Here is a 14211-nt window from a genome sequence, read left to right on the forward strand (position 1 = left end):
TAGAAACAACATCAATAGGAATAACCATAACAGACCATGATCTGGGCAGGAGGCCAAAATGAATCTTTATATTATTTTCCTTTGTTTAGAGAGCTTAGCATTTTGTGGTTAGAGTTTAGATTGGGTTGGCAGTAGAGATAGACTGCTTTGTAAAATAAAATACTGTAACAAAATGGGAAGTTGGAGTCTAGGGAGAGGCCAGGGGAAAAACCAGTGGAGTTTTAGAAACTGCAGTCCTTGCAATATAGTGTAAACCCTATTGGGAACCCCTTATCTCAGTAAAGATTTGCTTTATACTGTTAAACAAACAAACAACTTCCATGGTTGGAAACCTTTTTAAAAGAAAGAGTTTATGGGCCATGTTATTAGCCAGAAAGGACCAGGTCTTGGGGCATGAAGTCTAAACCACCAGCAGCAGCGTTAAGTGGAAAAGATAAGCATGTCCACAGTCCTGAAGCTAATGAGTGCTTTTATACATTATGTTTTGGGGAAGAAAGATGTAAGCTGTTTTGAAAGAATTTACATTAGCTACAGATAAGGGGGTGGGATAAGGTGAAGAGGGGCAGTCCTATGATAGGAGCAGCATCTGTAAGGAAGAAGTAGTTCCTACTTTTGATTGGTTACAGGTAACAGTCCTGAAAGTTCATGCATATGCATATGCAGTGGCGGTAGTGGTTGCTAATAAACTCCTGGAGGTTGATCCAAGCGCCAACATATATATTCAGGAATCTGATCCTTTAATTGGCCTGCCATTAATTATTCCTGTCTCTTTCACTTTCCCACAGCCGTAATTTAATTTAGAACATCTCTTGTCAATACCTCAGCGTTGTATAAGTGGCGCATTAGGGAATGAAGGATTCAGGCAGTGTTCAGGGAGGGGTGAAGGGAGACAGACAGTTTCAGGAGTCCAGGCCACAGTGGAGATGAAGAGTTCACTACAAGTAAGAAATTAAAGCAATGGTGACCAGGGGAAGGATAAGCCCCCAAGTATCCTTCGCTTTAGCAGAGAATACTGCCAGGCTTCACAATATATTTGGGGTGGGGTCTCAAATATATTTTGAATATTATTTGAATATTAAGGAAAAGGATAATTTCTTGAGGAACCTGGAGCCTCCCAGGGCACGGATGTCTAATTAGACTGTTCAACCAACAAAGTAACATGGACTGGGGTAGGAGGGTGAGCTATTTCTGGTCTGTGGCCTCCTTTTCTCAAGGACATCTGAGGATACTGAGAATACCTGATGGGGCTTGAGAAAACAGTTTGGAATAGCATCTTGGGAATCTCCTGTAACCATGTTTCCCCTTGTGAACTGCTTGGTAGCAGGCTCCGTCTTACACATTTTTTGTATCCCCCGTACATTTGTAGGAGCTCAATAAATAAGAGGATAAATGAATGAATAGAGGAGGATGAGAAGAAACCCTGAGGAGGAGGCGGAGGCGGTGCAATTCCAGAGCCCAGCTCAGAGACAGTGACCGCCAACGCGCACCTAAATAGATCACTCCCACAGATCAAGAGAAAGAACAGCTCCCATATTTAGTCCCAAGCAAAATCCTGCTCGTGTCGGGGGCGGCATATCCCGCCCCTGCCTGTCAACTGACCAATCACCGCCTCAAAAGGGCAGAGATTTCCATCTGTCTCTGCCCCTTTCTTTGGAAAGTAAATAAGTTTGGGCGCCGTTCAAATGGACCAATGAGTGCTCGATGTTCCCCGCGGTTGACTCTCGCCGATTGGCCGGGGTTCGTCGTCCCTCCCCTTAGCACGCCTCTGGCCCCATCCCTTCGCACACAAGATGGCGGCGCCCAGCGGAGAGGAGGCCGGACGTGGGGCTTGCTGAGGTTGACTCCCTTTCCCACTCCCCCTTTGGGCGCCGAGCGCTGCGAGTGCAGAGGACGGGGGCCGGGCGGGGACCGGGGCGCCTGCGTAGCTGGACCGCGAGCCTGCGCCCAGCCTGCGCCGCCCCCACCCGGCCCCGGCCCGGCCCGAGCCCGTCCGTTCCGGCTCTCCTCTCGGTCTGACTCATTGCTTGGCCGTGGTTCGCCACCACCAGGCCTGCAAAGCTGAGGTCTGTCCTTCAGCCCGGGCTCACCTCCGCTTTAGACATGTTTGGCCTCTGCCCTCCCAAACAGCCCGCCTTCAAAACCAAGACTGCTGGGCCAGCACCTGGCCCCCGTTCCCTCCATTGAGACGCCACTTCCCTCTAACCCACTTCTGTCTGACTCTTGATCCTCTCCCTGGTTGGAGACTACTCACTTTCCTTCCACATTAATCCCTGACCCCCCCAAATATTGGCAACTTTGATACCTCCCTCAAGCAGCAGCCAGACTTCCTTTGGACTAACGTCCTTCGGCCTATGATGGAGGCTGTGTACCTCGTGGTGAATGGTGTGGGCCTCGTGCTGGACGTGCTGACCTTGGTGTTGGACCTCAACTTCCTGCTGGTGTCCTCCCTCCTGGCTTCCCTGGCCTGGCTCCTGGCCTTCATCTACAACCTGCCACAGACGGTACTGACCAGTCTTCTGCACTTGGGTCGCGGGGTCCTGCTTTCACTGCTGGCCTTGATTGACGCCTTGGTCCGTTTCACCTGTGGGAGCTTGCAGGCCTTGTGTACCCTGCTGTACAGCTGTTGCTCTGGCCTGGAGAGTTTAAAGCTCCTGGGACACCTAGCCTCTCATGGGGCACTGAGGAGCCGGGATATACTACACCGGGGCGTCCTCAATGTGCTCTCCAATGGCCATGCTTTGCTGCGCCAGGCCTGTGACATCTGTACCATCGCTATGAGCCTGGTGGCCTATGTAATCAACAGCCTGGTCAACATGTGCCTCATTGGCACTCAGAACCTCTTCTCCCTGGTGCTGGCCCTGTGGGATACAGTGATGGGGCCGCTGTGGAGGATGACAGATGTTATGGCTGCTTTCCTAGCTCACATTTCCAGCAGCGCTGTGGCCATGGCCATCCTCCTCTGGACTCCCTGCCAACTAGCACTGGAGCTCCTGGCCTCAGCTGCCCGCCTCCTGGCCAGCTTTGTGCTTGTCAGTCTCACCGGCTTGGTGCTACTGGCTTGTGTGCTGGCAGTGACGGTGACTGTGTTGCACCCAGACCTTACCATGAGGCTGGCCACACGGGCACTCAGTCAGCTCCATGCCCGGCCATCCTACCACCAGCTCCGAGCGGACGTTGTGCGACTGTCTCGCCTAGCACTGGGCTTGGAGGCCTGGCGCCAAGTCTGGAGCCGAGTCTGGAGCCGCAGCCTCCAGCTGGCGAGTTGGCCAAACAGGGGAGGGGCACCTGGGGCCCCTCGGGGTGGCCATAGAAGGGTGCCCTCAGCCAGGACCTGGCGACAGGACACTCTTCCTGAAGCAGGGCCCAGATCAGAGGCAGAAGAGGAGGAAGTCAGGATGGCCAGAGTGACTGCTGCCTGGGGCCGGGAGAGGCTCAATGAGGAGTCTACAGCTGAGCAAGACCCATGGAAGTTGCTGAAGGAGCAAGAGGAGCGGAAGAAGTGTGTCATCTGCCAAGACCAGAGCAAGACGGTGCTGCTTCTCCCTTGTCGGCACCTGTGCCTGTGCCAGGCCTGCACTGAAATCCTGATGCGCCATCCCATCTACCACCGCAACTGCCCACTCTGCCGCAGGGGCATTCTGCAGACCCTCAATGTCTACCTCTGAAAACTCCCTGCCTGCCCACCTCTCCAGCTCCATGCTCCATGCAGCCACCTGTACTAGGACAACATTAACACTTGATATCCGGGCCTGGCCTGAATCTCCTCCCGCCCCCATGGCTGTCATACCAAACCTCCAAGCCATACACCCAGGACATTGCAATGGGATACTCTGGAAGACTGTGACCTGGGTGGGGACAGGGTAACAGCTTCTCTTTACCCAGTGGGTCCCTGCGATTCTGAGGGTGGTGAGTGTCACTATGCAAGTCCCTGAGACTGTTTGCTGTGGACTCCCCTCCAGCTTGCCAGGGCCCACCCAGATGCCAGCCTCTGGGGTTCCCTGTCTCTGCTTCTGGTTTTTCCATTGGAGATTTGCAGGTCCTCTCCTCTCCCTGCCCTCTGCCCCTCGTCTCCCCAGCTTGTGCAGCCACAACACATCAGTATCATTTTAGTGTTTTGACAACTCAAGGGCCTTGGAATGATCTTGAACCTTTATTTTCAGTCACAACTAGTGCTTAGTAGTTTTTGGGGGTGGTATCTCTCTGGTGCCTTCAGAGCTACCACTTCTCCCTGTCGTAATCTTACAAGGCTCCTTCCCAACCTGATCCAACAGCTGGGATCAAGAGTTTACTCCTGGGGGGTGAAGGGGTGGGGTGTCTGCACCTGGCTCTGGGACCATGTACCTTCTGGCACCCCAGCTCCACTAGGAGCCTCAGGAGAAATAACCAGATTTCTACTCATAATCCCTTTCACACCCCATATCAAAATGGCATTCCCCTTCTATTTGCCTCTTCCTGGCATTGGTGAGGGCAGACTGTGCACATCACTAGGGTCCAAACAAAGTAGGGGCCAGGGCCTAGGGGCATGCAGTTCCCTGAGGAGTCCTCTGGCCAGTTTCCAGTGAATAAAGTTCTGTTGATAGTTCTGCAGCCTCTGTGTGCATCTCTGCAAGGGTGAGCAGTTCGTCAGGGTAACTGACATTACGGCAGGATCCAGTCCTGCTGGAGTCACAAGTGTGATCTGTGGGGAACCTGGTGGGGGAAGGGAGAAGATGGGGTGGGAGTACTGTGCCTTAGGGAAGAGCCCATGCCAGGTGTGGGTGGATTAGCTTTCATCCCCTCCGATTTGTGTCCTCACGTGCATGGGTTTTGGAAAGCCCTCCCTATCTTCTGTTTTTGCCAGAATTAAGCCCTGGTAGAGAGGAGTGTGAACTTTCTCATCCCTTGAGTTGGACTTCCCAGCTTTCCTTCTTGTGCCACTGTTCTCAGTAGGGGACTTGGGTTCCTACTACTTGCAGTCCCATCTACTCTCTGTTCTCTGGAGGAGCTGGTGCTTGTCTTTGTGTCTCTTGGCATAGAGTGGTGCTGTGATGGGCTAGAGTATGGCTGTGGAACCTAGTGGAGGAGAGCTGGGAGCTGAAGTACTTCTGAGGCCTGTCTCTAGCTCAGTTATCCAGCCCGGTCCCCATTGGTCATACCTATTCTCATAGGACCAGTAGGAGAGGGGCAACACTCCCCCATAATTGTGTGTTAAATCCAGGATTATAATGCCAGGGACAGCCTCTGGAAGGGTGCGGGGAGAGGAAGAGGAAAAAGGGAGGCCAGGAAGAAACTCTGAAGGACCCCTTCACTTTCTTTTGTGTTGAAAGGCTGAGCTAAGTTCAACCTGGAAAGCCCTGCTTTGTTAGTTATTGGTTTGCAGGATGGAGACAACATTAACACTTGATCTCCGGGCCTGGCCTGAATCTCCTTTTGAAGGTCAGAGAAGGGGAGTCTTGCAGGGGCTTTGTGGCTAACCTCAGACTTGGAGGCGCAGCACAGTAGGGGAGAGTTACCCACATCCACCTTGGAGTTGGGAGGCCTGAGGGAGGGCTTTTTCTTTCCTTCCCCCAATCCTGGAGAGGAAGCTGAGCAAGGCGAGTCTTGGCTCCTAACAGTCTCTGTTTAATGTGAGAATAAACATTTTATGAGAGAAGATAAACTTCCTGAGCTGGGAGCAGAGGATCCCCTTTTCCTCCACCCCCATCTGGAATTTCATTGGCAAATCTTCCTCCCTCTAACCACCCTTAGTAGTCAAGAGCGCATTGACTACCCTGGCTATCCAGGGTCATTGCTACATTCTGGAGCTGGGGCACCCTCTTGTGGTCATCTCAGAAATGACTTATCTCTAGATACCCAGGGACACTCCATTCCTCTGGTTTGGGGATAGAAAAACAGCTTTCTAGTCATCTAGGAACCAAGCGAGCAGCCAGGGCAGTCATGAACGAAAAACCCTGGCTCCTTTATGTTGATCAGGACAGGGGTATGTGTGGCGGTCCCTACCCAGTTCATATGATATCTTTGAGTTAGAAAAAGGTGGCCAGAGCCCCAAACCAGGAGAGAACCCTCCTCAATCAGGCGGTCTGGTTAACAACCGACCCAGCGGAGGGACAGCTCCGTGGAGCAGCCTCTCATTCATCTGGGGCTGCTTCCTGTATCTCTTGCTCCTTAGGTCATCCACCTCAAGAGCCCTCCCTTCTCTTCCTTCCATCTTCTCCCTTTCCCCTCCCCACCCTCTTCAGAATCAAGGCATCCCCACCATTAAAGAAGAAAGGCTGAGCCAAGAGGAGGGTTTTTTAGATTTATTGAATGATTTCTGAGAAAAGGGCCAAGGAGCAGGAGGGAAAAGGGAAGACTCAAAAACAGAGGACCAGAAAGAGGGCACCCCACCTTGATATCCTGGGTCAGAGGGCCTACTACACCTGGCCGCACAACACACTCCTTTGGTCTTGGGAATAAATCCAACCAGTGCCCTTATCTCAGACAACCTCTGTCCCCATTCCCTGCCAGCAGCAGGACAGACAGGCCCCCACCCGCCCTCCGTAGTCATTCACAGCATTCCAGGGGGGCCAGCCTTCCCGGATGATGTGGCTATCAGTGTCTCACACCCTCCTCTCCTAGGAGTGAGAGAGCATGAGCTCACTTTCCAGTGGGCATCAAGCGAAGACAGGGGAGCTGTGCCAGTCAGAATATACCAGAAATCCAGAGAAGGTGCTGTCCGTCTTGATGCTGGCATAGATGCCGATGTAATCACCCACGCCCACCTGCACCCACACCTGGTCTTCGGGCTCCAGCCTCACCATGGTGCCTCCAGAGAGCGAGGCTGGCTTGGGCCACCCTCCAAAAAACTGGAAGAAAGAGGCGATGGACTCGCCGTTCTTGACCAGATCAAACTGCAGGCTAGCCCGGTAGACAGTGGCGTGGACCGCGAAGTAGTAGACCCCTGGCACCTGGCAGGTGAACTTGCCGGTGGCGGCGTCGTAATGACCCTGCTCGTTCACCAGCACCCGGTCGAAGGGTAGGGGCGCGTCCGACGGCGGAGGCACCCTACTCTCGGAGCGCTTGGCACTGAAGGCGGAGCGCGGAGGCACGGAGCACTCCCCCGCAGGCCCGGTCGCCCCCACCGGGCCCGCCTCTCCTCGCGGCCCGGGCTCCCCACGGGGCCCCGGTAGTCCTGCGGGGGGTGAGGAGAATGGTTAGGGTGAGTGTAGCGCCCTGTTCGCCCGCAGTGGGGTGCGCAGAGGGCGACTCTAAGCAGCCTCTCCATCCTTTCTCACCTCCCCAGTCTCCACCTCCCCGGCTGGTGCCGCCCTGAGCACCGGCGCCTCCCACCCCTTTCCCGCGTCCTGCAGGGTTGGCGCACATCTGACAGGCCGGTCCAAAAGGGTCCCAGGAGTTCTGACCCCGCGGGCTGCGTCCCTCTCCCCTGTCCCCTCCCAGGGCGGAGTGGGGAGGGGCGGCACGGAGCGGCGCCCCTGGTGGGATTTCAGCCCTGGGCTCTCGGGCCCCAGAGCTGGAGCAGGGACCGCGCCAGCGCCGACCTCCTGCTGGCCGTCTTACCCGGCTTCCCGCCCTCGCCCTTCTCTCCGGGAGCCCCGGGCGCGCCGTCTCTGCCGTCGCGGCCGTCACGACCTGGCAAGCCCTGGCTGCCGTGGTGGCCCGGCGTGCCGGGAAGGCCGGGGTGCCCCGGGCACAGGCTGGGGATCTTGTTGTCGTCCAGTGGAGGTGAGCCGACCGCCAGGCCCAGGAGCAGCAGGGCGAGGAGAGGCCTCATGGCGCTGGCACAGGGAGCGCGCATACCGGGGTCCTCTCGTAGTCTGTGGGCCAGGCGGGACAGGAGTCAGGGCCCAGGATGCTGGGACCTGCCCCGCTTACTACCCCAGCGCGGCCGAGTCGGTCCCCATCCCACTGCCAAACCCCGGGAGCTGAGCGGCCGCGAGGGGCCTTAGAAGGCGCGCCCCTAGACCCGAGAATCCTGAGAGCACAGCTGAGGAGGGAGGGAGAGGCCAGCCCCTTCCCTCCCCCACCGTCCCGGCCCTTGCCCAGCCTTTCCCACCGTCCCCTCCCCCATTCTCATTTCCCCCAACCAGACTCACCCCCCTCCCGGCTCCCGAGGAGGCTCGCTCGCTCTATGGCCTCCTTCTGGCCGCTTGCTACTGCGGACCCTCCAGTTGACCCCTGCTCCTGCCCCTGCGCTTCTCTCCAGGTAGGCGCCCCCTGCCCTCGCCATTCCCCGGTCCTGGTTCACTCTCTGCCGGCTCTGCCTAGCTCCTCCCAGACTCCAAGAGGAAACCAGTTGTTCAGGGGCCAAGAGCTCTGGGCTGGGAAACAGCAGGGAAATAACTCGTGGTGTCGCCCGGCAGCCCGCCAGACTTTGGTGGGAGAAAGGAGGGGTAGAGAGACTTGAGCTGCACACAGGCAGAACCGTGACACAGCCACTCAGGGCACCTACTCCTCAAAGGAGTTGGAAGGAGAGAGAGTGCAGTGACAAAGAGACCAAGGACAAGACTCCAGTCAAGGGAATAAAGCTGAGAACTGAGGATGGACAGTTCTCAGAAGCCGACAGACAACTGAATTCCAGGGACTTAGAACAGGGCCTGCCCCATTACCAGGTACGCAATACATTTTCTTGAATAAATGAAAAAGTCAGAAGGCAGGTAATAGAGAACCTGGAAAAGCAGATGAAGAGTGGGAAGGCGGAAGATAGGAAATGGGGGTCAGAGGCTTGGGTGGGAAGTAATTTAGACTGCTAATGGCACTGCATGGAGTCAGGCCTGCTGCTTGTGGCAGCTGGTGCTAGTAAAGGGACATGGAAGGAGCTGGGAGAGTGGGAGGGTCTCATTGTCCCAGTTGAGGACTTCTCCTCCCCTCCTGGGAGGCCTCCGAGAGGATGGGCAGACTCCCATGCTGGTCCCCCTTCCTTTGTCTACCTGCCCGCCTGCCCTGATAGAGAAAGGAGGATGGGCAGGCAGAGGGCAGGTGTCCACTTCAGGACCAGGGCTGGGCACAAGCCTCCAGACCAGCTGCCTCAGGCAGCCTGTTGCAATTGAAGGGCCAAGCAGTACCCAGTAGTGCCAAGCCAGACTGGCACTGGCGCTCTGCGTCCTGGCAGACAGAGCAGCAAGGAGGAAGGACACTGCTTAGTGGGGTGCAGTGGGGCACTAGCAGCCCACAGAGGAGCCTCCGGAAATTCTGATAGCAGGGCAGACTTGTCAGGCTCTGTAGAAGGAAATCATCCCTCAGGCACCCACTCCCAGGCTCCCTCCCTTTCTTGGGGATCCCTCCTTATCTCTTCTCAGACCACCTTGTAACCTCTGAGGACCTCTACCACTTCCTCCTGGGTGGCCATGCCCACCCAGATGTTAGGGAAGGCCGTGGTGTTGTAGCTCAGCTCGATGCACATCTCCCCTTGGGCAGGCTCACAGGCCAGCTCTGCAGGGATGGGAGAGGAGGGTCACTATGGAAACCAGTCACTGGCCATGTAACAGAGGCAAGGTCACCTATTCACTCTATGTGGATCAGGAGTGGGTTGTAAGAATCAAAGGAGATAAAATAGAGAGATGCTTTATACTTATCAAGGGTTCTTTATCCTCAAGAGTCTGCTCTAAGCATCATTGGGCAGCCCTGGGCATCATTCAGGCACCTCTTTGATCTCAGGAAGAAGAGGCACCAGCACTGGCAGAGACCACTCAGCATCTAGAAGGAACTCCCCTGCTCTTACATTCATCTTTGAAGTAGGCCGTGGAGAGGAGTTCTCTCTCTCTCCCTCCCACACTCTTTGTGGCATGGCTGGAGTTGAAAGCTCAACTTTGGATTCCCAGATTCCCATTTACCTTGGGGGTGACACTAAGTACCATTGCCACCATCAGGACTCTGTAAAGAGTCAAGATAGCGAACCCCCTTCCTCAGGGTTATGAAGCTCAGGTCGGTTAGGCCCTGCCCATGGAGCCCTGGGGCAGGCTTCTCACCTGGAAGTGGAAGCAAGGGGCTGCTGCACTTGTCACTGCTCTCTGTGCTGTCTCTCTGTGTGTCACACATCCACTGCAGACTCTTACACCCTCCATTCTTGCAGGAGGACTCTCTGGGCCCACAGGGGTCTGTAGACACAGGAGGAATGGCAGTGCCCAGGAATATGCCTGTGTCCCCACTGCCTTCACAGTGCCCTGACCAGGGTCCAGAGCGCTTTCCCGTCCTCCTGGGGATGCCTCTACTGCACACACACACTCGCCCAACGGCACCTACTCTCCGTGGTGTTGAGTGCCTGGTAGGTGGCTGAGAAGCCCCTGCTGCTGATGCCATGATCTGTCCTAAAGAGCACAGCCAGATGGCGGTGTAAGGAGATGAGGTGAGGGGGCGGCTCTGCTCCGCAGAACCTGCCCAAAGCAGAGAGCAGTCCTGGGCACAGGGCTCCTTTGCTGGCCCCGTGCACAGGCCTCATTCAGAGCTGGGTGCTCTGGCGTTGCCAGAGGGGATGGGAGGCATAGGTGCTGAGTCATGAAAATTAGGTGCTGGTGAGGAAGACACACATATTCAGTAGACAAAGTGGTAAACAAACTGCTTGAACTGGAGCCGCTGAGAGATGAGAAAAATCAGTGAGTGTTCCTGAGGAGAGTGGAAATGGATCTGCAGGTGGGAGAACTGGAAGAGGGAGGGGACTAGGAAAGGGCCACATAAGGAGCAAAGGCCTTGAGGTGAGAAAGGACAAGCCTTTTTAAAAAAAAAAAAAAAAAAAAAAACACTTTTATTTATTTAAGTGTGTTTTTCCAGGACCCATCGCTCCAAGTCAAGTAGCTGTTTCAGTCTAGTTGTGGAGCGCGCAGCTCACAGTGGCCCATGCGGGGATGGAACCGGCAACCTTGTTGTTAAGAGCACCGCGCTCTAACCAACTGAGCTAACTGGCCGCCCCAGGACAAGCCCTTTTTAGGGTGACAGTGAAGAGCCCTTTGACTTGGAGTAGCCAAACAAAATGAAGCGAGGGAATAAGTTGGGCTAATTTGTAGGAAGCTGTTACTGTAAGACTGTGGAGGTTGGAGTTAATCCTTAGCTCCTCCCCTGGGTCTGCCAATACCTGCCCAGGATGCCGAGGGCTCCTGAGTTGCTGATCTCATACACCTCCACATAGTCAAACTTGCACTCATCCTGAGCTTCCAGGCTGAAGTTGTGGAACTGTAGTTCTATGCCATGTCCAGCAGCCACTGAGATATGCCAGGTGCAAAGCTGGGGGAAGGCACAGATGGGGTAATTCACAGGTTCCTTCTGTCCCAATTTGGGCATCCAGGCTGAGCACCAGAAGGGCTTGCTCCCTGCTGCAGGTTAGGCGGGGAATGTGTGGGCACTGCTAGCTCACCTAGCTCTTGTCATAGGTGCTTTTTCAGAAATGGAGGGTCTTTTAATTTGTCTGGTCTCAGATAAGTTTACCGAGCTCGGGAACATCTGAGTATGTAGTAGGCCCTTAATAATGTTCCCTTCCTATCTGCTGGATCTCTGACATTCCCAAGTACAAGGCAGTCTCTACCATGTGTTCCCAGTCACACTAACTAGGTGCTCAGGTATGCCCATGAGTGCTACACTACCCTTGCCCAAGGAGTGCTGGCTTACTTGTTGGTGAGGATACTCCTGCAGGTAGCTCGGAGCAGAGAAAGTGCCCTGGAGCCCAGTCAGGTTTCCCCCACATCCTGTAGAGAGGAGGTGGGGCTCATTAGTTGGCCAGGGACTGTGCCTTTGCCCAACAGGGCAAGCAGTGAGTGCAGAGTAGGGTTTGGCCATGTCCATGGGGAAACAAGTTCTGGGCCAGAAGAATGACCAGCCAGGTTTGGGGCTGGGCCAGAGCTGGGGAGCCCAGCCTGAACCTGGATCAGATGTTTGAAGACGGCACCGACCCAGAGACTGGTGGGGCCCATACCTGAGAACTGGGCACTGCAGTTGGTCTCATCACTGCCGTCAGCACAGTTGGTAAAACCATCACACACTGAGTCAGGTAGCAGGCAGATGAGCTGGTCACAGGGGAATTCATGGGCACAGCTCCCTGGGGGATGGGGAGAGGGTGAGGTTGGATTCAGAAACACCAGAGTCTCCACCCCTTTTGACAGTGCTGGGAGTGGCTGGAGGGGAGGGAAGTAGACCACTGACAAGTAGCTGGGAACTGGGGGTGGGGGTGAGGGGGTCGGGAGAGCACTCACCATTCCCAGGAGCCACAGCCTGGTACCAGGCATGGAAACCAAGTCCTTCCACACTGCTGTCAGCGATGGAGGCCACCTGGAGGTGGCTGGCATTGGTATTGAGTGTGGGGGGAGGCACCCTCCCACATACTCTGCAGGAAGCCAGGTTGGGGGTGATGGAGGCTGAGAACATGGGGCCTGCCCCTGCCTGGGCCCTACTGTCCTCTTTCCTCCAGCCCTGAACTTGGGACAATGTTGTCAAAAAGGTTCCTTTCATTTCCCAGGGAGTTCTGAGCTTACTAGCACTTGCACAGCCATCCTTGCAGCAATTATTTATGGGAAAGGAGGTAGGGGTTCCATTTTACAGATTTGGAAACCATGGTCAGAGAGGGGGCATAATCTTCCCAAGGTCATACAGCAAAGTGGTGGCAGAGCTGGGCCCAGAGCTGGGCAAGTATCTCAATTTCCTCGCAGCCAAGCCTTTACACTGCAGCTCCCTGGCTCTGCCCTCCGGACAGTGGTTCAGGACAGGGAGCAAGAGGGACCCACCTGAGGAGGGGGCCTTCAGGCTCAGGGGAGATTTCCAAGCGATAGAAAAGACAGGAGGCCACACTCTCCATGCTGAGAGTTCCAACCTTGAGCTATATTGTGTGGTCTGTGGCTACATGGATGGCCACATGCAGTGAACACTGGGTGGGTACGGGTCTGGGTAGTTGGGGCTGCTGAAGAAGCCCCTTGGTCCAGGAAGGATGCCCCCACAGGCTTCAGAGATGGAGGTTCGAGTTCAGAGGACAAAAGGAGAGAGACATTTTTTTTCCTGACCCCACCCCCCCTTGCCATCTTGGGCCCTTCTTCGGGAAGGTCTGCCCTTAATACTCACTGGACTGGAGTGTGGGGCTCATGCCTGCCTCCTGCTGCCCTTTAGGGGTCCCAGTTGCCTGAGAGGGGGTGGTGGTGGTAGAGGTGGTGCTAGTGGTGGTGAGATGTCGGGCAGACAGAAGGGGGCGCAGCCTGCAACTCTGGAGGCAGAAAGATTCAGAGGAGCTGGACGCTTGCGGGGGCGGAAGGGGGGCGGGGAGGGGGAACAGGTAGCATAACTCATGGAGTCTCATTTTAAAGCCCTTCTTCCAAGCAGGGCCTAGGTACTTACGGGTCAGGATGATGGCCACCAGCAGCCCCAGCAGTAGGAGCAGCAGGCTGGCCAGCAGGAGGACACATAACCACGAGAAATGGCAGTCTGGCTGCAGCACTCAGGGACGCTGACCTGAGGACAGCTGGGTGGGATTTTGAAAGCCAACTTCCCTAAGGCATCCATCAGTGTCATTAGCTCCTGGGCCTCTCAGTCCTACCCCCAGATTACTCCCTGAGATGGTTACCATGCCAGGGGGCTCGGAGGCTGCAGCTGGCATTCTCCCAGAAGGCTGGTGGAGAGCAAGGTGACCCCGATTCAGGCTGGAAAGCAGGACTGCAGAAAGTCTAAAAGGGAGAGACTTGAGGGCTGAGAGCAAGTGGCAGCACTGCCTGGCAGGCGTGTGCACTGGGCACTGCCAGCCCTAGGAAGGCAGCTAGGTTTGGGGAGAGTGGTTCTGTGTGACCCTTACCTTGCTCAGCTCTGTCTCCTCCACACACAGGATGATATCTGAGCAGCCTTTCATGGCTCAAGGCTCCGTGTGGCTTTCTGGAGTCCTTGTGACAGCCCAAGACCCCCAAGGGCCCACTCTCCAACCCCAAAGCCCCTGTCAAAAGGGCAGCCTCTGCTTCCTGAGGTAATGGGCTATCAGGCTGGACCAACTCTCAGGCCACCCTTAGTAGACTGGTTTGGGTTACTGGCTATTCCGTGTCTGTATAGGGGAGGGACAGCAGCCAGAGGAATTTGCAAAGGCATGAAATCGTCCCTTAATCCCACTCAGTTGAGGATGCTGGCACAGGGCAGCAGTCCTTAAAGGCACAGGCAGTGGGTGAGAACACCTTGCAGAGGAAGCTAAGTGCTGTGTGCAGGTGTGTGTGTGACCAACGGAGCACTGAGTGCGCATCTGAGGGGTGCTAGGAGGGAAGGAGGACAATGGGGCTGCTTCGC

General features: G+C 55.6%; 3 protein-coding genes across 3 annotated transcripts; 1 reads left to right on the forward strand and 2 right to left on the reverse strand.

The window, feature by feature from the left end:
- Positions 1-1787: 1787 nt before the first annotated feature.
- On the forward strand, positions 1788-4580 carry RNF26 (ring finger protein 26). Its single transcript, XM_081063377.1, has one exon. The coding sequence runs from the start codon at positions 2352-2354 to the stop codon at positions 3663-3665; it is 1314 nt and encodes a 437-aa protein (XP_080919503.1). The 5' UTR covers positions 1788-2351; the 3' UTR covers positions 3666-4580.
- Positions 4581-6263: 1683 nt separating this feature from the next.
- On the reverse strand, positions 6264-8239 carry C1QTNF5 (C1q and TNF related 5). Its single transcript, XM_081062364.1, has 3 exons — positions 8073-8239; positions 7537-7793; positions 6264-7150 (listed from the first exon to the last, which is right to left on the reverse strand). The coding sequence occupies exons 1-3, from the start codon at positions 8204-8206 to the stop codon at positions 6633-6635; spliced, it is 909 nt and encodes a 302-aa protein (XP_080918490.1). The 5' UTR covers positions 8207-8239; the 3' UTR covers positions 6264-6632.
- A 725-nt stretch (positions 8240-8964) lies between these two features.
- MFRP (membrane frizzled-related protein) lies at positions 8965-13789 on the reverse strand (the record flags this gene model as incomplete). The annotated part of the gene is given in 16 exon segments (XM_081062752.1): positions 8965-9195; positions 9281-9408; positions 9945-10073; positions 10219-10349; positions 11045-11193; positions 11575-11651; positions 11879-12001; positions 12156-12286; positions 12684-12775; positions 12779-12807; positions 12810-12896; positions 13015-13130; positions 13132-13153; positions 13285-13382; positions 13495-13610; positions 13736-13789. Coding segments are annotated over 16 exon segments (1713 nt in total).
- Positions 13790-14211: the final 422 nt, after the last annotated feature.

This window comes from Rhinolophus hipposideros (assembly GCF_964194185.1).
Source record: "Rhinolophus hipposideros genome assembly, chromosome: 10".
In the NCBI taxonomy this organism is placed as follows: Eukaryota; Metazoa; Chordata; class Mammalia; order Chiroptera; family Rhinolophidae; genus Rhinolophus; species Rhinolophus hipposideros.

What these genes read in the sequence shown, in the direction of transcription:
- RNF26 (XM_081063377.1), top strand. Translation starts at nt 2,352, where the DNA reads ATGATGGAGGCTGTGTACCTCGTGGTGAATGGTGTGGGCCTCGTGCTG.
- C1QTNF5 (XM_081062364.1), bottom strand. Translation starts at nt 8,206, where the DNA reads ATGGCGAGGGCAGGGGGCGCCTACCTGGAGAGAAGCGCAGGGGCAGGA. An exon ending in CCTCGGGAGCCGGGAGGGGG is followed by an intron (nt 7,794 to 8,072) that starts GTGAGTCTGGTT and finishes CCTGGCCCACAG; the next exon opens with ACTACGAGAGGACCCCGGTA. An exon ending in GGGCGAGGGCGGGAAGCCGG is followed by an intron (nt 7,151 to 7,536) that starts GTAAGACGGCCA and finishes CACCCCCCGCAG; the next exon opens with GACTACCGGGGCCCCGTGGG.